The sequence below is a fragment of the Dendrobates tinctorius genome, unplaced genomic scaffold (genome assembly GCF_039654945.1).
Source record: "Dendrobates tinctorius isolate UK_male_01 unplaced genomic scaffold, ASM3965494v1 ptg000171l, whole genome shotgun sequence".
Lineage (NCBI taxonomy): Eukaryota > Metazoa > Chordata > Amphibia > Anura > Dendrobatidae > Dendrobates > Dendrobates tinctorius.
The window spans coordinates 12,516,621-12,540,756 of NW_027361838.1; the positions used below are offsets into that span (position 1 = coordinate 12,516,621).

At 44.7% G+C, this 24,136-nt stretch overlaps 1 protein-coding gene across 3 annotated transcripts in view; it reads left to right on the forward strand.

Moving 5' to 3' along the window:
• The window catches only part of SMCHD1 (structural maintenance of chromosomes flexible hinge domain containing 1), a 636,391-nt gene that overhangs the window by 525,646 nt on the left and 86,609 nt on the right, over positions 1 to 24,136 (forward strand). For all 3 annotated transcript variants that reach the window (XM_073550884.1, XM_073550885.1, XM_073550886.1), the window contains 2 exons: positions 19,563 to 19,682; positions 21,084 to 21,169. In XM_073550884.1, the coding sequence (XP_073406985.1) occupies positions 19,563 to 19,682; positions 21,084 to 21,169 (206 nt within the window). The remainder of the gene's footprint in view (positions 1 to 19,562; positions 19,683 to 21,083; positions 21,170 to 24,136) is intronic.

Below are 24,136 nucleotides of genomic sequence, written 5' to 3' on the forward strand. Positions count from 1 at the left end.
CATTCTGTGTGTAGTAAAGTCGATGAGGCATTTTTGTTTTTCGGGTCAGTATGATAACAGCGATACCTTATTTATATCTTTTTTGTGTTTTGGCGCTTTTATACAATAAAAACTCTTATATAAAAATAATTTTTGCATTGCTTTATTCTGAGAGTTATAACTTTTTAATTTTTTCGCTGATGACGCTGTGTGAGGACTTGTTTTTTGTGGGACAACATGACGTTTTCAGCTGTACCACAGTTACGGACGCGGTGATACTAAATATGTGTACTTTTAGATTTTTTTAATTTAAATATTTATTGATGGAATAAATACTGTTTTTTTTTTTTTTATATATATATTTTTACAATTATTTAAAAAAAATGTATTTAATGCTATCATTTACACTTTGACCCACTATGGGGCACTCATTTTGTGCAGGCTGTTCGCTTCTATAGCATGCAGATCTGTATGCTATAGAAGCTGTCAGCGCTGCAGTTTCTATTACACTGACCTGAGAGACTTCCTGGTCATCATTGCACATGAATGCATTCATGTCAGGTCATCATTGCACATTCACAGGAAGTCTCTCAGCTCTGTAGACCCGACATTGGGTCTCCATGACAGCGATCAGGACCCCGTGTCATACCGTGGGGTCTCCGTTTGAAATGCAGAGGGACTGTCAGCCCCTGTGCCAGCTCTTGAACACTGCAAACTTGTTTGATCGCAGTGTTTCGGGGGTTAAAGTGCCACACTTAGTACCGGGTGTCTGCTATGAGAATTAGCTGACACCTGGCCGCACTCCCCCCCCCCCCCCCCCCCCCCGTGTGGCCGATCGCTAATGACGTACTATTAAGTCCCAGGTCACAAGTGCGGAATAGTACGTCTAATGGCATAGAGGGGTTAAACATTCCACCCTAACAAAAGGACCAGTTTTCAAAATATAATAATAATGTAAAGACTATTATATTAACTACTAGCTGAAGAGCCCGGCGCTGCCCGGGCATAGTAACTAAGTGTGGTTAGTTATAACAAATTATAATTATCCTCCATCCCATAGTCCCGTGCCCATATACCCATCACACATCCTCCATCCCATAGTCCCGTGCCCATATACCCATCACACATCCTCCATCCCATAGTCCCATGCCCATACACCCATCATACATATCCTCCATCCCATAGTCCCGTGCCCATATACATATCCTCCATCCCATAGTCCCATGCCCATATACCCATCATACATATTCTCCATCCCATAGTCCCATGCCCATATACCCATCATACATATTCGCCATCCCATAGTCGAGTGCCCATATACCAGTCATACATATCCTCCATTCCATAGTCCAGTGCCCATATACCCATCACACATCCTCCATCCCATAGTCCCGTGCCCATATACCCGTCATACATATCCACCATCCCATAGTCCAGTGCCCATATACCCATCACACATCCTCCATCCCATAGTCAACTATTATGACATCATAATGAGCGGCGGAGCTTGCAACCTATGATGAATCAGCGTCGCCATGGCAACCATTATGACAATGAGGGGAGGGGCTTGATACGCACACACTGTTTCCCCATTATGTAGATGGGGGCAAAATTGTTTGGTGAATTGGAATGTGCGGGGTTAAAATTTCGCCTCACAACATAGCCTAGGACGCTCTCGGGGTCCAGACGTGTGACTGTGCCAAATTTTGTGGCTGTAGCTGCGACGGTGCGGATGCCTATTCCGGACATCCATACACACACACATACATACAAACATACATACACACTTTGAGCTTTATATATTAGATTATATAGCTAGTATTATATTAGCTAGTAGATTTACCCAACATAAACTAATTTTTTAATGCACATATCCAAACTGAACCTTTTCGCGCTAGAGCCTGTTTTCGCCTTCGTGACCAGACCATTTTTTTCAATTCTGACCAGTGTCACTTTGAGGTACGCTTCAATGGAATGCTTCAATGTATCCCAGTGATTCTGAGATTGTTTTTCGTGATAGTGGTAAAATAAGATTGTTATAACTTTAACTTTATTTCTGAAAATATCTGAAATTTGATGAAAATTTCGCAATTTTCAAACTTATTTTTAATTTTTATTTTTTTATTTTTTTTTAAACCAGCGAGTTATGTCACACAAAATTGTTAATAACATTTCCCACATGTCTATTTTACAACAGCACAAATTTTTTAAGCATAATTTTTTTTTTGTTACCCAGTTAGAAGGCTTAAAAGTTCACTAGCAATTTCTTATTTTTCCATAAAATTAACAAAACCATTTTTTTACGGACCACATGGCATTTGAATTGACTTTAAGGGGCCTATTTGACAGAAATTACCCAAAAAGACACCATTCTGAAAACTGTACCCCTCAAGGTACTCAAAACCACATTCAAGAAGTTTATTAACCCTTCAGGTGCATCACATAATTAATGTAATGTGGATGTCATGACTGCAACCGCGTGTGCGGCCCAGCCGACGCCTCCACGTCGACCGACCATGACGACGTGGGGCAAGCGTCCCAGGTGGGGACGGAATGTGGACCCATTGGACCACATGGAGATACCTGGACCGACCCAGACTAGGGAAGGGCAGCGAGCAGGGTCTGTGGCAGCAGAGCATGTGGACGAGATGGCAGAACTACATGACCCCGCACAACTTCAGGTATAGACCTAAAGTTTACTCAAACGAAACATGGTACATAAACGAAACACTTATGCCATGCTCCCGATTTCGCACATCAGGGAAGGGTACACATCTCAGGATAACAGACGAAGGCAGGAGGACATCACGGGTTGATGCAGTCCAGGGTTATCTGGCACGGGCATACTAAGACGGCCTCTCTCTCAGGCCTCAGGTGTAGCACAGGCTCTGCAGGAGAACATCAGACACCGACCTAGGACAGACTTTAGACGATGGCAGGGGTCAAAACGGGTTGATGCAGTCCAGGGTCATCTGGCACGGGCATGTCAGGACGGTCTCTCAGACCTCAGGCATAGCACTGGCTCAGCAGGAGAATATCAGACACCAACCCAGGACAGATGCCAGACGATGGCAAGGGTCGTCAAGGGTTGATGCAGTCCAGGGTCATCTGGCACGGTTATACTAGGACGGCCTGCCTCAGGCGTAGCACAGGCTCAGCAGGAGAACATCAGACACCGATCCAAGACAGACATCATCACAGGGTGGACCTCAGGGAACAGGCGGAACATCGAGACACAGGCAGGACAGGAACTCCGGCATAGCAACACAGGTCATCGACTGGTTGGATCCAGGCAGAGTCGTCACTCACCGGGAAACAAGCCTGGGGACTCCCCAGGAACACAGGCGGGACCGACTCTGGAACACAGGCTGGACCACCAATACCACTGACCAGACATCTGGACACGGGCAGGACAACCAGGACCATGGACCGGACATCGAGACACATCGGAACACGGGCTGGACATCAGGAGTACGGGCTGGACATCAGGAGTACGGGCTGGACATCAGGAGTACGGGCTGGACATCAGGAGTACGGGCTGGACATCAGGAGGACGGGCTGGACATCAGGAGGACGGGCTGGACATCAGGAGGACGGGCTGGACATCAGGAGGACGGGCTGGACATCAGGAGGACGGGCTGGACATCAGGAGGACGGGCTGGACATCAGGAGGACGGGCTGGACATCAGGAACACAGGGTCTCAGACAGCACATCAGGACACCAGGCAGACATCAGGCCTCGGATCTCAGCTAGAACATCAGCACACTGGCATCGGACTCCGGATATCTGGCAACGATCATCAGGCTGCGGACATCAACTCTGGAAATCAGGCCGCAGTCATCAGGCTCCGGACCTCTAGCAGCGATCAGCAGGCTCCAGACATCAGGCACGGAAGGATAGGATCCGGACATCTGATGGAAGACATCAGGCACAGCACATCTGGAAGTGGTCGTCAGACACCGGACATCGGGCTGTGGTCATCAGGCTCCAGACGAGAGGCCACGGTCATCAGGCTCTGTTCATCTGACAGCGACTTAAAAAGGAACCCAAGCGGTCTGGTGCAAGCCCCGCCGGGTTGAACTGGAACCGGCCGGGGATTGCACCGAATAACCAGCTGAGCACAGAGTAGCAGAAACTCAGCGGACACACCGGACTCCTGCTTCCAAGATGAACCTAGGTTAAATCACAGAAAGCCAGTTAACAAAGAGTCACAGTCACTAGGCACAGGGTTCAAGACACAGAAGGACCCCAGAAACAACACAGAGGACACAGTTCAGACAGGGTCAGGTACAGGAGCAGATCCAGGAAACAAGACACAACAGGAACGAGTACAAGGCAAGGTTCCAAACAATAGCACAGTGACCAGGATATTATGCCTTCTGGAGGGCGGACAGTAACGAGGACCAGGATATTCTGCTTCCTGGAGGGCAGACAGGAACAAGGACCAGGATATTCTGCCTCCTGAAGGGCGGACAGGAACATGGACCAGGATATTCTGCCTCCTGGAGGGTAGCAGACAGGCATCAGCTCACCTAGAACTGCAGACAAGCAGGACAGGTGCTGAACACAACACAGAAATGGCAAGACACAAAGACAAAAGGCGAAGGGTAGGGAAACTTTATATAGCAGCTGCCTCACAGCTATAGGTTTGAGCAGCAATTCTAGCACACACCCATTCCTCATCAAAGCAGGGGAGGTGTGGCCGCACGCACCCTAAGCACAGTCATACACAAATCAGCATTGCAAAGGACACCTGGCAGGGCTGCAAGCCTGAACACACATGGTAAGTCATGCACAATGCAACGGACCTTTTAACCCGTGGATAGCTTTCCACAGCGGCAGCCAGGGACGGCACAAGCGGGTGGTCATGCAGCGCAGCGGACCCACACACGCATGTACGGCTACGCAGCGGAGCCGGAAACTGAGCAGCATCTACAGTGGGGAAAAAAAGTATTTAGTCAGTCAGCAATAGTGCAAGTTCCACCACTTAAAAAGATGAGAGGCGTCTGTAATTTACATCATAGGTAGACCTCAACTATGGGAGACAAACTGAGAAAAAAAAATCCAGAAAATCACATTGTCTGTTTTTTTTTCATTTTATTTGCATATTATGGTGGAAAATAAGTATTTGGTCAGAAACAAGCAATCAAGATTTCTGGCTCTCACAGACCTGTAACTTCTTCTTTAAGAGTCTCCTCTTTCCTCCACTCATTACCTGTAGTAATGGCACCTGTTTAAACTTGTTATCACTATAAAAAGACACCTGTGCACACCCTCAAACAGTCTGACTCCAAACTCCACTATGGTGAAGACCAAAGAGCTGTCAAAGGACACCAGAAACAAAATTGTAGCCCTGCACCAGGCTGGGAAGACTGAATCTGCAATAGCCAACCAGCTTGGAGTGAAGAAATCAACTGTGGGAGCAATAATTAGAAAATGGAAGACATACAAGACCACTGATAATCTCCCTCGATCTGGTGCTCCACGCAAAATCCCACCCCGTGGGGTCAGAATGATCACAAGAACGGTGAGCAAAAATCCCAGAACCACGCGGGGGGACCTAGTGAATGAACTGCAGAGAGCTGGGACCAATGTAACAAGGCCTACCATAAGTAACACACTACGCCACCATGGACTCAGATCCTGCAGTGCCAGACGTGTCCCACTGCTTAAGCCTGTACATGTCCGGGCCCGTCTGAAGTTTGCTAGAGAGCATTTGGATGATCCAGAGGAGTTTTGGGAGAATGTCCTATGGTCTGATGAAACCAAACTGGAACTGTTTGGTAGAAACACAACTTGTCGTGTTTGGAGGAAAAAGAATACTGAGTTGCATCCATCAAACACCATACCTACTGTAAAGCATGGTGGTGGAAACATCATGCTTTGGGGCTGTTTCTCTGCAAAGGGGCCAGGACGACTGATCCGGGTACATGAAAGAATGAATGGGGCCATGTATCGTGAGATTTTGAGTGCAAACCTCCTTCCATTAGCAAGGGCATTGAAGATGAAACGTGGCTGGGTCTTTCAACATGACAATGATCCAAAGCACACCGCCAGGGCAACGAAGGAGTGGCTTCGTAAGAAGCATTTCAAGGTCCTGGAGTGGCCTAGCCAGTCTCCAGATCTCAACCCTATAGAAAACCTTTGGAGGGAGTTGAAAGTCCGTGTTGCCAAGGGAAAAGCCAAAAACATCACTGCTCTAGAGGAGATCTGCATGGAGGAATGGGCCAACATACCAACAACAGTGTGTGGCAACCTTGTGAAGACTTACAGAAAACGTTTGACCTCTGTCATTGCCAACAAAGGATATATCACAAAGTATTGAGATGAAATTTTGTTTCTGACCAAATACTTATTTTCCACCATAATATGCAAATAAAATGAAAAAAAAACCAGACAATGTGATTTTCTGGATTTTTTTTTCTCAGTTTGTCTCCCATAGTTGAGGTCTACCTATGATGTAAATTACAGACGCCTCTCATCTTTTTAAGTGGTGGAACTTGCACTATTGCTGACTGACTAAATACTTTTTTTCCCCACTGTATATAGGTAACAGACAACAGTATCCCAGCTAATTAAGGGGAAGGGAGCAAAGGGTTAATGCAGTGACATGCAGAGTAACACCGGGGAAGCAAAGTACAAACACACCGGCGTTACAGTGGAAAGAACAAATTAACTTTTTCTCACAAAAATGTTACTTTGCCCTACATTTTTCATTTTCACAAGGGTAACAGGAGAAAATGCACTATAAAATTTGTTGTGCGATTTCTCCTGAAAACGCCAGTACTCCATATGTGGTGGAAAACTACCGTTTGGCCGCACGGCATTGCTCAGAATGGAAGTAGCACCGTTAGAGCTTTGGATTGCGAAATTGGCTGAAATCTATAGAAGATGTCATGTTGCGTATGAAGAGCCCCTGATGTTCCTAAACAGTGACCCCATTTTGGATCTAGACCCCTCAAGGAATTTATCTTGATGTGTGGGGAGGACCTTGAACCCTCAGGGGCGTCACAGAATTTTATAATGTTGAGCCGTGAAAATTAGAAAACACATTTTTACCCTAAAAATGTTATTTTGGCCTTATTTTCACAAGGGTAGCAAAAAAAAAAAGTGGACCCCAAAATTTGTTAAGCCGTTTCTCCTGAGTACACGGATACCTCATATGTGGAGGGAAACTACTGTTTGGGTGCAGTTCTTGGAAGGGAAGGCGAGCCTGCCATTTGACTTTTGGAATGCAAAATTGGCTGTAATCGATAGTGGCACTATGTTGTATTTGGAGAGTCCATGATGTGCCGAAATAGTGGAAACCATTTTGGAAACTATACCCCTCAAGGAATTTATCTAGCTGTATGGTGATCACCTTGAACCCTCAGGGGCTTCACATGTTATAATGTTGAAAAATGGATGCCAAATTTTTTGTGCAATTTTTCTTGAGTGCACCGATACCCCATATTTGTTGGAAAATTACTTATTGGGCACATGGCAGAGCTGTGTGAACATATAATACCTTAAAAATTATAGTTATTAGATATAATATTAAAAGACTGTGTATCCAGTTGTTTAGATACCAAAATGTAAACATAGACCAACATGACTTATAGAGACCCTACAATAATCCTAAACTTAAGTCTCCTAGCAGTGAAGGTTGACACCCTAGAAGTACGATTTTTTGGCTCCCCCACTCAACGAGGACTATTTCTGACTTCCCTAGATAACCCTATCAAAACAGGTGGGAAAACATATAGATATGAAAAGCATCTCCCAAATGGCAGACCAACAAAATATCCTGTAGGCACTCTATAGCCCACATAATTATAATAACGATAAATATTATAAAAATTACATCCAGTCCTATGACAACCTTCATGAAAAAGAGTCTCTGTTGAATATAAACTCCTATCCTGGTTAACAAAGTGATTAGCCCAGGAATCAAATTCACCATATATACTTCATTCCAAATGGTATTAATGAAATGCAAACTTATCATAGACAGGATCTGCCCAAACACGTTTCCCCACTGTCACGGATCATCAGGAGGCATGATTGATGTTAGCGATGCCAAAAGTTGCAGAATGCCATGATGGAAAGCCACGGGAGGGCTGGAAAGGGAATGAGCGCTAGTTTAGCTGGAATAGGTTGCGGATACCATGTCATATTTGTAGAGTCCCTGACACACCAAAACAGCAGAAACCCCCACAAGTGATCCCATTTTTTAAACTACACCTCTCAAGGAATCTAGGACAGCACTGGGTATTTCTTTATCGCTTTATTGGGGGACACAGGTAACCATGTGTGTGTTGCTGTCGCTATGAGGCTGACACTAGGCAAAAACATAATTATCTCCATCGACGTTCAAGCCAAACTCTCACTTGTGTTCAAGAGGCCATTCCTCCAAACCCTCAGGATCCCGCTCAATCAGGTTTTCTTCCACATGACGGGTCACTCCAACCTGGGATTTCTCCCAGGGTGGCTTCTTCTCTTCTGGGATGCATGATGGTTGACACTGTGACCTCAGGCTACAAGATCGAATTTTCTCCCCCTCCACTCACCCCCCAGGAACATGTTTTTCCAGTCCCACCCTCCACGGCTCCCAGTTCAGGTCCCAGGGTTCTTTCAAGTCATCTCCTCCCTCTTTCGGACAGGGTTAATCATACCCGTTCCCTTTCACGAGTTTTACTCCAACCTCTTTGTGTACGGTTCTCTCCGTCCGATTCTGGATCTTAAAACGGCTAAACCATCAATTCCGTTCCCACCTCTTCTGGATGGAGTCTCCACACTCATTAATCGCCATGGAACCCGAGGAATTTCTCTGCTCGGTGGACATTCAGGATGCTTACCTGCACATCCCAATTTGTGTCCCACATCATTTTTCCGTTTCGCGATCTAGAAGGAGCACTACCACTTCACGGCGCTTCCCTTCGACCTTGCGTCTTCTCCCAGGGTTTTTACAAAGGTCATGGCGACTGTCATGGCCATTCTTTGATCCAAAAGGATAATCATCATCCTTTATCTGGATGATCTGTTGATTATGGGCCCGTCCTTCCCAAAACTGCAACAAGAGTCTTCAGATCACCCTTGTACACTCTCGGCTGGATAGTCAACAGGGAAAAGTTTTCCCTGATCCCATCTCGACGTCTCGTTTTCCTGGGCATTTTGCTCGTCACAGCTCGCGCCAAGATCTTTCTCTCAGAGGAAAAGATTTCTCTCCGACTGGGGATCGGCACCCTGAGGCTGCCATTTCCCCTTCCCCTGCTACTCTGCATAAGGGTACTGGGGAAGATGATCGCAGGCATGGAAGCAGTATTTTTTGCCCAGTTCCATACCCGTCACCTCCAGCTGGCTCTCCTGTCGGCTTGGGACAAGAGAGTATCTTCCCTGGATTATCCCTTCTTTCCCTTGGGGTGAGACAGTATGTAACATGGTGAACCCTCACATGCTCTGTTCTTCATGGGAAATCATTCCTTCCTCTGATGGTTAGACGTCACCACAGACGCCAGTCTCCTCGGATGGGGAGCTGTTTTTCTCCATCGCACAGTCCTGGGTTGCTGGAATGGTCAGGAGGCCTCTCTTCACATCAACCTGCTGGAAATGAGAGCGATTTATCGCTCCCTTCACCACTGGTAGAATCACCTTGCAAGTCATCCAGTTTGCTGAAAAAAATAAGACCGCGCCAGAGCCATGGCGTATGTAAACCACCAGGGCAGGATGCACAGCAGGTCTGTCATGACGAAAGTGTTAAGGATTCTGGTTTGGGCAGAATGCCACGTACCAGCTATATCAGCAGTTCACCTTCCAGGGGTGGACTATTGGGCCACCTTGAGTTGTCAGGGTCTCTCCTGGCGAGTGGTCCCGCAACATCATTATCTTCAATCAGATTTGTCAGAGATGAGGCACTTCGGACGTTGACCTAATGGCCACTTGAATGAGCCACAAGGTGCTTTATTTCTTAGCCATGTCCCGCAGACCTCTAGCCATCGGTTACAACGCTTTAGTGATTCCATGGTCCCAGTTCCGGCTGCCCTACCTTTTTCCTCCTTTCCCACGGATTCCGAGAGTCGTCAAAGAGATCAAAGTGAAGGAAGTTCCAGCAATCCTGGTAGCTCTGGATTGGCCCAGAAGGGCCTGATACGCAGTTAGTAAATCTGCTCTCGTATGGTCCCTGGAGGCTTCCAGACCATCGAGACCTACTCATCAAAGGGCCGCTCATCCCCCAGAATTCTCAGTCTCTGAATTTAAGGGCATGGCTGCTGAGGCCGCCATTCTAAGCAAAGCCGGTTTCGCCCCACAGGTCAGTCAGACCATGATAAGTGCGAGAAAACCTGCATCCTCTCATATTTACCATAGGTATTAGAAGGCTTCCTTTTGTTGGAGCAAAGACAGTAATTCTGCTCTTATGTATTTTTCCCTTCTGTCTATACTGGCTTTTCTACTGTCAGGCCTTGACTCTGGTTTCGCCCTCAGCACCCTTAAGGGGCAGGTCTGCTCCCTTTTAGTTGTTTTTCACCAAAATTTGGCATCTCTCCCCCAGGTCAGGACTTTCCTTCAGTGAGTCGCTCATCTAGCACCCCCATTTCGTTCTCCAGTAGAGCTCTGGGATCTTAATCTTGTTCTAGGTGTTCTTCAGGGATCTCCTTTTGAACCCATTCAGGACAATCCGTTTTCCCTCCTTTGATGGAAGGTTGCCTTTTTTCTTCATAGCCACCACATACATTAGGAAAGTTTCTGAGCTAGCGGCTCACTCTTGCCACTCCCCGTTCAGGACAGTGGTGCTCAGGCCTGTTCCCTCATTCCTGCCTAAAGTGATTTCTTGCCTCCACATTAATGAAGAGATTGTCCTACCTTCTCTCTTTCCTTCTCCAGTCCATCCCCTGGAAAGTCTCTCCACAAGCTAGACTTAGTCCGACCCTTTTGCTTCTACCTCTCAAGGACCACTTCCTTTCGACAGTCGGACACCTTGTTTGTCATCCCTGAGAGTCACCGTAAAGGTCTTTCAGCTTCCAAATCCACCATCGCCCGCTGGATCATGTTAAGGACAGATTTACTCCCCCCCCAGGGGTAAATGCTCACTCCCCCCGGGCGATGGGGGCCTCCTGGGCCATTCAACACTAGGCCTCTGCTTCTCAGATTTGCAAGGCCGTGACCTGGCCATCTTTGCACACCTTTGCAAGGTCCTACACGGTTCATACCCATGCCTCTGCTGATGTTGGCTTGGGCAGAAAAGTGTGCAGGCGGCGGTCGCATGCCATCTTACTTAGCTTGTCCTACTTATTCTGTTTTCCTGATTTAGGACGTCCCATCATTACCTGTGTCCCCCCATGAAGGGATAAAGAAAGTATTTTTGGTACTCACCATAAAATCTTTCTTGGAGCCTACATTGGGGACACAGCACCTTACCTAGTTTGGGCCTATGCACCTTTTGTTGGGCTTGTTGATAATGTGTTATCATTGCTTCTCCTTCTGCTTTACTACTAACTGACAAGCTTTGTGCCAGTCGGTGGGTGTATACTGCTGAGGAGGAGCTAATTATTTTTTTTGCCCGTGTCAGCCTCCTAGCGACAGCAGCACACATCCATGGTTACCTGTGTTCCCCAATGAAGGCTGCAAGAAAAAGATTTTACGTTGAGTACCAAAAATCCTTTTTTAACCCTCAGGCGATTCAAAAACTTGTATAACATTGGGCTGAGTAAATTAAATATTAGTATTTTTTCTACTAAAATATGGAACAGTACAATTTATGTACAGTTGTAATTTGTTGAGTACATCAATACCCCACAAGTGGTTGAAAACTACTTTTGAGCCACAGTGTAAAGCTCAGAAGTGATATGACGCCATATTACAGTGTGGATTTTGCTCCACTGGTTTGAGGGCATCATGTCACAATCACAGGGCCCTTGGGGTTCCAGAACAACAGAAACCCCTATAAGGGACCCCATTTTACAAACTAAACATCTCAATGAATTAATCTAAAGGTGCATTGGTCATATTGACACCACAGATGTCACAGAATTTTTTACCATTAGGCAGTAAAGAGAAAATAATTACATTTTTACCACAAAAAATAGTTTTAGCCCCAGATTTTACATTTTCACATGGGGAAATAAGTAAAAATGGTGCAAAAATGTCACACAATTTCTGCTGAATGTGGCAATACCTCATATGTGGCTGTACAGTACTGCTTAGCCATACGGCGAGACTCTGCAGGGAAGGAGTGCTATTTGACTCTTGGGAAAACAGATTATTGTAGAATAATTTGCAGACCATATACAGGGCCCCTAAGTGCCAAGAGAGCAGAATCCCCCCTCCTTCCCAGTGACCCCATTTTGGAAATTATACCCCATTGGGAATTTATCTCCCGGTGCAATGACTATTTTGACTCCATAAGTGTTTTCAAGAAACAAGCAGTAGTGGTTGTTGCTGATTGAAAATTGTAAACTGCTGTTGTAGTGACCAATATGTTGTAGTGACCAATACACTATGCCTAGATCATGCATCTGGAGACATGCACCCGTAAATTAGGCAGGCTCTCATCGCTACAGAAATGCCAAGCATGTGGATGCTAAATGTGGTTTAAGCACACTGGGGCTCAGAAGGGGGAGGGGGCATTTGAATTTGGGAGCGCAGAATTCGATGGATTTCTTTTGGGGGAGAGGAGCTATAGTACTTTTACTGAGCCATTGTACTACAGGTAATGTGGAAACCCCCTATATTTTCTTTAACAGGTGAGCTGAGCGGGGACTTGCTTTTTTTGTTGATTGAGTTGACGCTTTAATTGGGAACATTTTACATAACGTTTGGGATCACATTTATCCAACACTCTACTCTGACCACTTACATCGGAGTTTCCATCTAAATCTCTGAGTGACGTGATTCAAATGAAAACCCCCAAAGGATCCATTCACTATAATGAGGCAGCAGAGTTACACTGGACTCCGTCTGGCCTCTGTTAAGCATTGTTCTTTTCATAGCTGCACAAAACTGTGGCCGACCATGCTTTTATGCATGCCTAAAAAGACAGATACCATTGAATCACAGGTCAAAAAGCGTCCACTGTGTCTTCAACTGCCTTATTATAGGGAATCTTCCTCTGGGGGTTCTGTTTGAATCGCGTATTTTCAGAGATTTACATGGAAACCCCGGTGTAAGTGCTCAGCGCAGATTGCGGGATAAATGTGTGCCGAGCCTTACTGCAATCTTTGGGAGGCAGAATGAACAATTCAACAGCAGATGAAGAATTGGTTTTATTTATTTTTTACACCGATCCTCATGCGGTATATGCGATGTGTTGACTTTATTCTTCGAGTCAGTGCGATTACAGCGATACCAGATTAATATCGGGTTTTTATGGTTGGCTGCTGTCACACACTAAGACGCTATTTTTTACAAAAACTAATTTTAGCTTCGCCATATTTTGAGAGCTATTCCATAATCCTGCTGACAGTCATGTGACAGCTTGTTTTTTGCGTGACGAGTTGACTTTTTTTTTATTGGTACCATTTTCGGGCACATGACATTTTTTAATCGCTTTCTGCAATAATTTTTGGGAAGCAGAATAAACAAATGCCAGTAATTCAAAAAAAATTTGGGGGGGGGATTTTTTCTGCCGTTCCACATGTGATAAAATTGATAAGGCAGCTTTAGTCTTCGGATCATTACGATCACAGTGATACCCCATGTATATTTGTTTTTTTGGGCGCTTTTACACAATAAAAACAATTTTATAGAAAAAAGTTTTTTTCCTACAAATATTTATTTATTGGTATGATGTGTATACATACATAGAAATCACTAATGTATATATTACTATTATTATTTTGTGATTTTTTTATTTATTTTTTTTTTGTATATTTTTACAAAATTTTACTATGGGACTTTCACTAGGAGCATTTGCTATACCTTGTATTCTATCAGCCCTGCAGACAGAAGTTAGTTAGAACTAACTTGCTAGTGCCTGGGGACCCGCATGTTGTCATGATGATGTCGCAGGGTCTCCGATCCAAGGGCAGAGGGGATTTTTTCCATCTGCATTCTTGCTAAATGTTGCGATGTCAGTATTTAGGGGGTTAAAGTGCTGGGAGCAGTGTGGGCACCACTCCTGGCATTGAGTGCCAGGTGTCATCTGTCTGAATCAGCTGACACCTGTGACAATCGCGCACCCACAGCCTCTGTGCGCACAAAGTTGCCTGGACTTATCCATACGTCCAAGGTCAGTAAGTACCAGGCCACCTGAATGTATGGATACGTCCAAGATTGTGAAGGAATTAACCCCTTCATGACCCAGCCTATTTTGACCTTAATGACCTGGCCATTTTTTGCAATTCTGACCAGTGTCCCTTTATGAGGTAATAACTCTGGAACGCTTCAACGCATCCTAGCGATTCTGAGATTGTTTTTTCGTGACATATTGGGCTTCATGTTAGTGGTAAATTTAGATCGATAATTTTTGCGTTTATTTGTGAAAAAATCAGAAATTTGGCGAAAATTGTGAAAATTTCGCAATTTTCAAATTTTGAATTTTTATTCTGTTAAACTAGAGAGTTATGTGACACAAAATAGTTACTATATAACATTTCCCACATGTCTACTTTACATCAGCACAATTTTGGAAGCAAAATATTTTTTTGTTAGGAAGTTAAAAGGGTTAAAAGTTGACCAGCGATTTCTCATTTTTACAACAAAATTTACAAAACCATTTTTTTTAGGGACCACCTCACATTTGAAGTTACTTTGAGGGGTCTATATGGTAGAAAATACCCAAAAGTGACACCATTCTAAAAACTGCACCCCTCAAGCTACTCAAAACTACATTCAAGAAGATTATTAACCCTTTAGGTGTTTCACAGGAACTAAAGCAACATGGAAGGAAAAAAAGGACATTTTAATTTTTCCAACAAAAATTTTCTTTCAGCATCAATTTTTTCATTTTTCACATGGGCAACAGGATAAAATGGATCCTAAAATTTGTTTGGCAATTTCCCCTGAGTACACCGATACCTCATATGTGGTCAAAAACCACTGTTTGGGCGCACGGCAGGGCTCAGAAGGGAAGGAGCGCCATTTGACTTTTTGAATGGAAAATATGCTGGAATATTTAGCGCTTGCCATGTCGTGTTTGGAGAGTCGCTGTGTGCCTAAACACTGGAGCTCCCCCACAAGTGACCCCATTTTGGAAACTAGACCCCCCAAGGAACTTATCTAGATGCATAGTGATCACTTTGAACCCCCAGGTGCTTCTCAAATTGATCCGTAAAAAAAAAAAAGTACTTTTTTTCACAAAAATTATCTTTTAGCCTCAGTTTTTTCATTTTCACATGGGCAACAGGATAAAATGGATCCTAAGATTTGTTGGGCAATTTCTCCTGAGTACACCGATACCTCATATGTGGTCATAAACCACTGTTTGGGTGCACGGCAGGGCCCGGAAGGGAAGGAGCGCCATTTGACTTTTTGAATGGAAAATTAGCTCCAATCGTTATCGGACACCATGTCGCGTTTGGAGAGCCCCTGTGTACCTAAACATTGGAGCTCCCCCACAAGTGACACAATTTTGGAACCTAGACCCCTTAAGGAACTTATCTAGATGTGTAGTGAGCACTTTGAACCCCCAAGTGCTTCACAAAAGTTTATAACATAGAGCAGTGAAAATAAAAAATCATTTTTTTTCCTCAAAAATGATTTTTTAGCACGCTATTTTTTATTTTCACAAGGGTAACAGGAGAAATTGAACCTAAAAAGTTGTTGTCCAGATTGTCCTGAGTACGCTGGTACCCCATATGTGGGGGGGGGGCACTGTTTGGGTGCACGGCAGGGCGCAGAAGGGAATGAGCGCCATTTGACTTTTTGAAATGAAAATTAGCTCCAATCGTTAGCGGACACCATGTCGTGTTTGGAGAGCCCCTGTGTGCCTAAACTTTGGAGCTCCCCCACAAATGACCCCATTTTGGAAACTAGACCCCCTAAGTAACTTATCTAGATGCATAGTGAGCACTTTGAACCCCCAGGTGATTCACAGAAGTTTATAATGCAGAGCAGTGAAAATAAAAAATCTTTTTTTTTCCTAAAAAGAATTTTTTTAGTTGGCAATTTTTTATTTTCACAAGGGTACTAGGATAAATTGGACCCCAAAAGTTGTTGTCCAGTTTGTCCTGAGTACGCTGGTACCCCATATGTGGGGGGGAACCACTGTTTGGGCACACTTTGGGGCTCAGCAGGGAAGTAGTGACATTTTGAAATGCTGACTTTGATGGAATGGTCTGCGGGCGTCATGTTACATTTGCTGAGCCCCTGTGTGCCTAAACAGTAGAAACCCCCCACAAGTGACCCCATTTTGGAAACTAGACCCCCCAAGGAACTTATCTAGATGTGTGGTGAGCACCTTGAACCACCAAGTGCTTCACAGAAGTTTATAATGCAGAGCCGTGAAAATAAAAAATCATTTTTTTTCCCTCAAAAAAAATGAATTTTAGCACGCAATTTTTTTTTCACAAGGGTAACAGGAGAAATTGGACCCCAAAAGTTGTTGTCCAGTTTGTCCTGAGTACGCTGATACCCCATATGTGGGGGATGACCACTGTATGGGCACACGTCAGGGCTCGGAAGGGAAGTAGTGACGTTTTGGTATGCAGACTTTGATGGAATGGTCTGCGGGCATCATGTTACATTTGCAGAGCCCTTGATGTACCTAAACTGTGGAAACCCCCCACAAGTGACCCCATTTTGGAAACTAGACCCCCCAAGGAACTTATCTAGATGTGTGGTGAGCACCTTGAACCCCGAAGAGCTTCACAGAAGATTGTAACGCAGAGCCATGAAAATAAAAAATCTTTTTTTTCCCTCAAAAAATGAATTTTTAGCTCGCAATTTTTTATTTTCACAAGGGTAACAGGAGAAATTGGACCCCAAAAGTTGTTGTCCAGTTTGCCCTGAGTATGCTGATACCCCATATGTGGGGAGGGACCATTGTTTGGGCACACTTCGGGGCTCGGAAGGGAAGTAGTGACGTTTTGAAATACCGACTTGATCGAATGGTCTGCGGGCATCATGTTACGTTTGCAGAGCCTCTGATGTGCCTAAACAGTGGAAACCCCCCACAAGTGACCCCATTTTGGAAACTAGACCACCAAGGAACTTATCTAGATGTGTGGTGAGCAGCACTTTGAACCACCAAGTGCTTCACAGAAGTTTATAATGCAGAACCGTGAAAATAAAAAATCTTTTTTTTTACTCAAAAAATGATTTTTTAGCCCGCAATTTTTTATTTTCACAAGGGTAACAGGAGAAATTGGACCCCAAAAGTTGTTGTCCAGTTTGTCCTGAGTACGCTGGTACCCCATATGTGGGGGGGAACCATTGTTTGGGCACACGTCAAGGCTCGGAATGGAAGTAGTGACGTTTTGAAATGCAGACTTTGATGGAATAGTCTGCGGTCGTCATTATGTTTGCAGAGCCCCTGATGTGCCTAAACAGTGGAAACCCCCCACAAGTGACCCCATTTTGGAAACTAGACCTTCCAAGGAACGTATGTAAGATGTGTTGTGAGCACTTTGAACCCCCAAGTGCTTCACAGAAGTTTATAATGCAGAGACGTGAAAATGAAAAAATCATTTTTTTCCACAAAAATAATTTTTTAGCCCCCAATTTTTTATTTTCCCAAGGGTAACACGAGAAATTAGTCCCCAAAAGTTGTTGTGCAATTTTTCCTGAGTACGCTGATACCTCATATGTTGGGGTAAACCACTGTTTGGGCACACGTCAGGGCTTGGAAGGGAGGGAGCACCGTTTGACTTTTTGAACGCAAAATTGGCTGGAATCAATGGTTGCACCATGTCGCGTTTGGCGACCCCCTGATGTGCCTAAACAGTGGAAACCCCTCAATTCTAACTCCAACCCTAACCCCAACACACCCCTAACCACAGCCCTAACCCTAACACATCCCTAACCACAAGCCTAACCCTAATTCCAACGCTAACCCTAATTCCAACCCTAACCCTCTTTCCAACCCTAATCCTCTTTCCAATCCTAACCCTAACCCTCTTTCCAACCCTAACCCTCTTTCCAACCCTAACCCTCTTTCCAACCCTAACCCTCTTTCCAACCCTAACCCTAACCCTCTTTCCAACCCTAACCCTCTTTCCAACCCTAACCCTCTTTCCAACCCTAACCCTCTTTCCAACTCTAACCCTCTTTTTAACCCTAACCCTAACCCTCATTCAGTTGCGGGGGGGCGATCGCCGGGGGGGGGGTGGAATCGGTGTCTACAGCCATGTCCGATGCTACAGCAGCATCGGCCATGGCTGGATTGTAATATTTCATCAATTTTCATTGATGAAATATTACTATCGCTCTGATTGGCTGTTTCACTTTTAACAGCCAATCAGAGCGATCGTAGCCACGTGGGGGCGAAGCCACACCCCCTGTGGCGAAGAACAAAGCCCCCTGTATCTGCGGGTCGGGTGACCTTTCAGTGACCTAGGTCACCCGACCCGCAGGGGGGCTTTAAGTCATGACGCCACATAGGCGTCATGGGTCGTTCTGGCACGACTTTTCATGACGCCTACGTGGCGTCAAAGGTCGTGAAGGGGTTAAAGGGGTTGCCCACCTTTTGTGCACAATTTTTTTTTCTTACTCAAATGCTTGCATTTGGGGCTAAAAGTCATTTTTGCAATTGGATTTTATTACAAATGTTGCGCAGTTTACCTCCTATAGCCGCTGTATTACACTGTCCATTGCTGGCTGCAGAATGAGTTACCGGGGTCGGCCACATTCTTTATTTTATCATGTTGAGGACATGATTTCGTGGCACTGAATATTATATCCAATAAGTACGAATAACGTCCAGCGGGACTTGTAAATAAAAATGAACTTTTTATTCCAAATTCTTTAAAAATCCATACGTATTATATCCAGCACATATTACACACTGGCTTAAAGCCTAGATAGATCGACGCGTTTCGACATAAAGTCTTAGTCTTGATCTCAAGACTTTATGTTGAAATGTGTCAATCTATCTAGGCTTCAAGTCAGTGTGTATTATGTGCTGGATATAATACATATGGATTTTTAAAGAATTTGGAATTAAAAGGTAATTTTTATCTACAATTCCCGCTGGACGTTATTCGTATTTATTGGATTCTGCTGTGGCTGCTTCACCCTCGTCCCAACGGAGTGTTGATTTTCAATTTGGATGAAGACACAAGGCTTGGTGGTGAGTTGACTTTTTTGTATACTTTTTAATATTGTATTGGTATGACAGGTTCTCCTCCTGGTCTTAGTAGTGCAGCTTTCTTCAGACTGCACAGTTTTCCAGCCCATACAATGGCTGCTGAAGGAGGAACATGTGACCAGACCTGTCCATCAGCCTCACATGAGAAAGCTGCTTTACTATTGGAGGAAACTGAAGCATAGGTCTGGTCATATGTTCCATCATCTATTGAACTGTTGCATGTATTTAAGTAAGAAATAAGAAATTGTCCCCAAACGTGGACAACACTTTTAAAGGGTGAGATGGTAGTTTGAGTAGTATAATAGGTCTTTTTAATCATTTCTAAACCTTGAAGTGCTGATAACCATGCACTTTATTTTCTAGATTTCAAAAAGCAGCAGCAGATGGCGCAGCTTACGAAGGAGAAAGACAAGTTAGTGGAATCGATTAAGGCTTATAAATGTCTATTTGATGCAACAAAACAGCTGATCAAAGAAATGGAAAGTAAGTTTTCAAATCTATTTCATGCACATTTTGCATATACAGATTTAAATTTAAAATCATTTTTGTTAGTTACAACCAGTGACTTGCTGCATAATGTATGAGGTACTCCTCCATTGCAGTACCACACTATACTGCATGTGTGGACACATGTTAAAACTGCAAAAGTGCCTTATCTACTCTGCAATTTTTCCTAGTAATGAGAATGAAAACCTGCAAAGATTATGTGCTAGAGAAGGGAGACACAACCTTTCGCACTCATATTTAGGACATTTCTCTGTTCAAGGCTCTCGCATTGAAGTTTGAGAAATGTGAAATGCATGATTGTTTACTTATCCCTCATTAACTCCAGAGGGGAGCGCTGCGCTGACGTGTGACCGCTGTTACTAGTCTTCTCTTAAGGGTCAAATAGCAGGGGGGCCCCATTCTCCAGATTAATGAAAGCCATGGAATTAGGTCTCCTTTCTTATCAGACATTTATGGCAAATATTGTCAGATCAGAATACCCCATTATGTTTTAATGTAGCACTAGAGTGGTTCATTTTAACATAGTCACCCTCCGACCAAAAAATGTTGTACATTCCTGTCCAAGAAAAATGTGATATGCAGGTACAAATGGGCTTAAGGGCCCGTTACACACAGCGATCTCGCTGGCGAGATGGCTGATTTTGTGACACATCAGCGATCTCTCCAGCGAGATCGTTGTGTGTGACATCCAGCAGCGATCGGCCCCCCCACGGGGTATCGCTGATCGTGCTGGATCGTCCTGGCCCGTTTTTTCATCGCTGGTCTCCCGCTGGCCAGCGCGCATCACTGCTTGTGGCAGCGGGAGCCAGCGATGCTGCACACTGGTTACCAATGTAAACATCGGGTTTCTAAGGGCCGCGGGGCCCTTAGAAACCTGATGTTTACCCTAGGTGCCAGCGTGCACTGCAGGCAGGGCGGGAGTTGGAGGCAGAGCAGCGCACAGACCGGAGTAGCTCTGCTATCTGCTACTCCAGTCTGTCAGACCACAGTAGCAGATAGCAGAGATACGCCGGTCTGTCTGCGCCGCTCTGCCTTCACCTCCCGACCTGCCTGCAGTGCACGCTGGTATCTAGGGTAAACATCGGGTTTCTAAGGGCCCCGCAACCCTTAGAAACCCGATGTTTATGTTGGTAGCCAGCGTGCTCGCTGGTCCTGATCGCTGGAGGGGCTGTCTATGTGACAGCTCACCAGCGATCAGCTAACAATGTCCCAGCGATCTCATCCATGTCGGATCGTTGGTGGGATCGCTGGGACATCGTTATGTATAACGGTACCCTTAGAGTTTGAGATGGCAAGATGGAAAGGCATTGTCTTCACTACAGAAAACAAATACTTAATTTAGTGACAATGTTATCTTTTTACATTCTTGTTTATGAGGTCAGTCAGAAGAAGCCAAGGCCAAAGAAACGCTCTTGCAAAATGAATTAAAGAAAAAGAAAATTGATTTGCCTCAGAAAAAACAGGTAATATATATCTATATATACACATATGTATTTAAAAAAAAACAGATCAGCATCTCTGAAGAGAATAAAGCAAATGTGAACAGGTGCAAGCTGCTGTGACTGCATAATATACAAACCAAAGAACAGAGCAGCAATCTGTAAGCACTGAGATGAATGCAGACATCGAATATGTGAAATTTATACTGCATTAATGCTATACAGAATATATTTATAAAATTAAGGTACTTCTCTCATAAATTAGCCCATTTATGTGATCTCATTAGTTGCGACAAGGGCGAACCTTTCTTTGATGGGACCCTAAACCTAATATTTATGTAACATGCCTCTCCAAGGCTAAAAACCTACAAATTTAAAGGGCAGGTAAGATCCAGCACTTATGAACAGCCTTAGGCTGAGTACTCCTCCCATCAGCTTAAGGACGGCTGTAGATTGATGAAAATCTGATCAAATGTAGAAAAAAATTGTCTGCGATTTCTGGATGACTAATGTGTCCGTATTTTGTCTGTTATGTCCACGTACTAGCCGTTTTCAGACAGCTGCATTAAAAAAATGTAAATGATCAATTATAGTTTCTTAGGTTTATTATAGCAATATATCTGTAAAAATTGGATGCCACTCAGATGGTTTGTGTAGCATCTGATTTTTTTCACACACCCATAGACTTGAATGAATTCACGCACCCATGAGGCTCTAATGAAAATAAGGCATACTGTAATTTTTTTTTTCTCACAGACTCTCGGACTGAGAAAAAATATCACTTATCTGAATGGCACTATTGAATCAGTTGGGTCAATGTACTGTCCATGTGCTATCCGCTCAAAAATCGGATAGCACGTTTCCAATTTGTACACTCGTCTGCATGAGCTCGAAACGTACTGTCACACTTAGCGATGCACCAGCGATCCCGACCAGCGATATGACGCGGTCAGGATCGCTGGTGCATCGCTAAGTGGTCGCTAGTGAGCTGCCACACAGGCAGATCTCACCAGCAACATAGCAGCAGTCGGGGGTCGCTACTTACCTGTCAGACGAGGCGATCCTGACGTCCTCCCGCCCACGTCCACGCGTCGCTCGTCGGCGCCACAGGAAGCTCAGCAGGAAGCTGACGACGAGAAACGGTCCAGGGCGTTCTCGCGCGATCAGCGATAATCAGCGGGGGGAGCCGGTCGGAGGTAAGTATCAGACATAGCGATATCGCTAGCAATATCGCTATAACGTCACAAAAACCAGTGACATTATAGCGATATTGCTAGAGATATCGCTTAGTGTGACAGGCCCTTAAGGCTGTTCTTAATTAGTGCTGGAACCTACCGGCTATTTACATTTGTAAGATTTTAGCCTGGGAGAGGCATGATTGATAAATATTAGGTGTAGGTCCCTTCAAAGAATGATATGCATATGTCATGGTGGTGCATCACATTAATTGGCTAATTTTTGCACAAAGTACCTCTATTTAATAAATATATTCCATATACACTGCTAAAAAATATTAAAGGGAACACTTAAACAGCACAATGTAACTCCAAGTCAATCACACTTCTGTGAAATCAACCTGTCCAGTTATGAAGCAACACTGAATGTGAATCAATTTCTCCTGCTGTTGTGAAAATGGAACAGACAACAGGCCGACATTATAGGCAATTAACAAGACATCTCCTAGGAAGGAGTGGTTCTGCAGAGCGTGACCACAGATCATTTCTCTATTCTCATCCATTTTGGCTGTTGTTTTGGTCACTTTTGCATTTTGTTATTGCTCTCACGCTTAGACATACTGTACAGAAGCATGAGGCGGTGTCTGCAACTCGCAGAAGTTGCTCAAATAGTGCAGCTCATCCAAGATGGCACATCAATGCGAGCTGTAGCAAGAAGGGTAGCTGTGTCTGTCAACACAGTGTCCAGAGCATGGAGCAGATACCAGGAGACAGGCCAGTACACCAGGAGATGTGGAGCGGTAACAACCCAGCAGCAGGACCGCTACCTCCTCCTTTCTGCAAGGAGGAGCAGTTCCAAAGCCTTGAAAAATGACCTCCAGCAGGCCACTAACATCCACGTGTCTGCAACTGTCAGAAACAAACTCCATGAGGGTGGTATGAGGGCCGGACATCTACAAGTGGGTGTTGTACATACAGCTCAACAACGCTCAGGACGATTGGCAGATTTGACATTGGTGCCCTGTGCTTTTCACGGAGGAGAATTGGTTCACACTGAGCACATGTGACAGAGTCTGGAGACGCTGTGGAGAACGTTCTGCTACCTGCAACATCATCGTCCAACATGACCGGTTTGGCAGTGGGTCAGAAATGGTGTGGGGAGGCATTTTTTTGGAGGGCCGCACAGCCCTCCATGTGCTAGCCAGAGGTACCCTGACTGCCATTAGGTACCGGGATGAGATCCTCAGACCTATTTTGAGACCCACATGCAGGTACAGTGGGCTGTTGTGAGTTCATTCTCTGGTCCACCAGTGGTGAGTTCGCCTTCCAGACTTCCTCTGGTGGTGACAGGAGGTGGTGAGGCTGATTTGGTCAGTGGAGATCTACCACCTGATGATGATGATGACGATTGGACCTCAGGAATCTTAGATTGGATTTAATACTGCCGACGCCCTAAGTCAGTGCTGGTGATTGCTTCAGGCTGCTCAGGTCTTGGTTTTCAGCTCTGTTCCAGCCTTCTCAAAGCTAAGTGTTTTTGCTAATGTTCACACTTGATTTTGTTGGTCTATTCAGTTTTTTTTGTGTTCAGCCAGCCCCGGCTGGGGCTGTGCTGAATTTCCACTCTTATTTTTCTGTATTTGCCAATTTGCTTTTTATTCCCTTATTAGATTGGCCTCTTTTTGCTCTGTCTCAGAATATTTCAGAGTGCTGATATAGTGGGAGAAGTCTAGTGACTTCAGGGTTAATTTTGTTATCAGAAGTAATGAACATTATTTTGTAGGGTTTTTTGGCAGATTGTAGACAGTGTCTTTCCTTT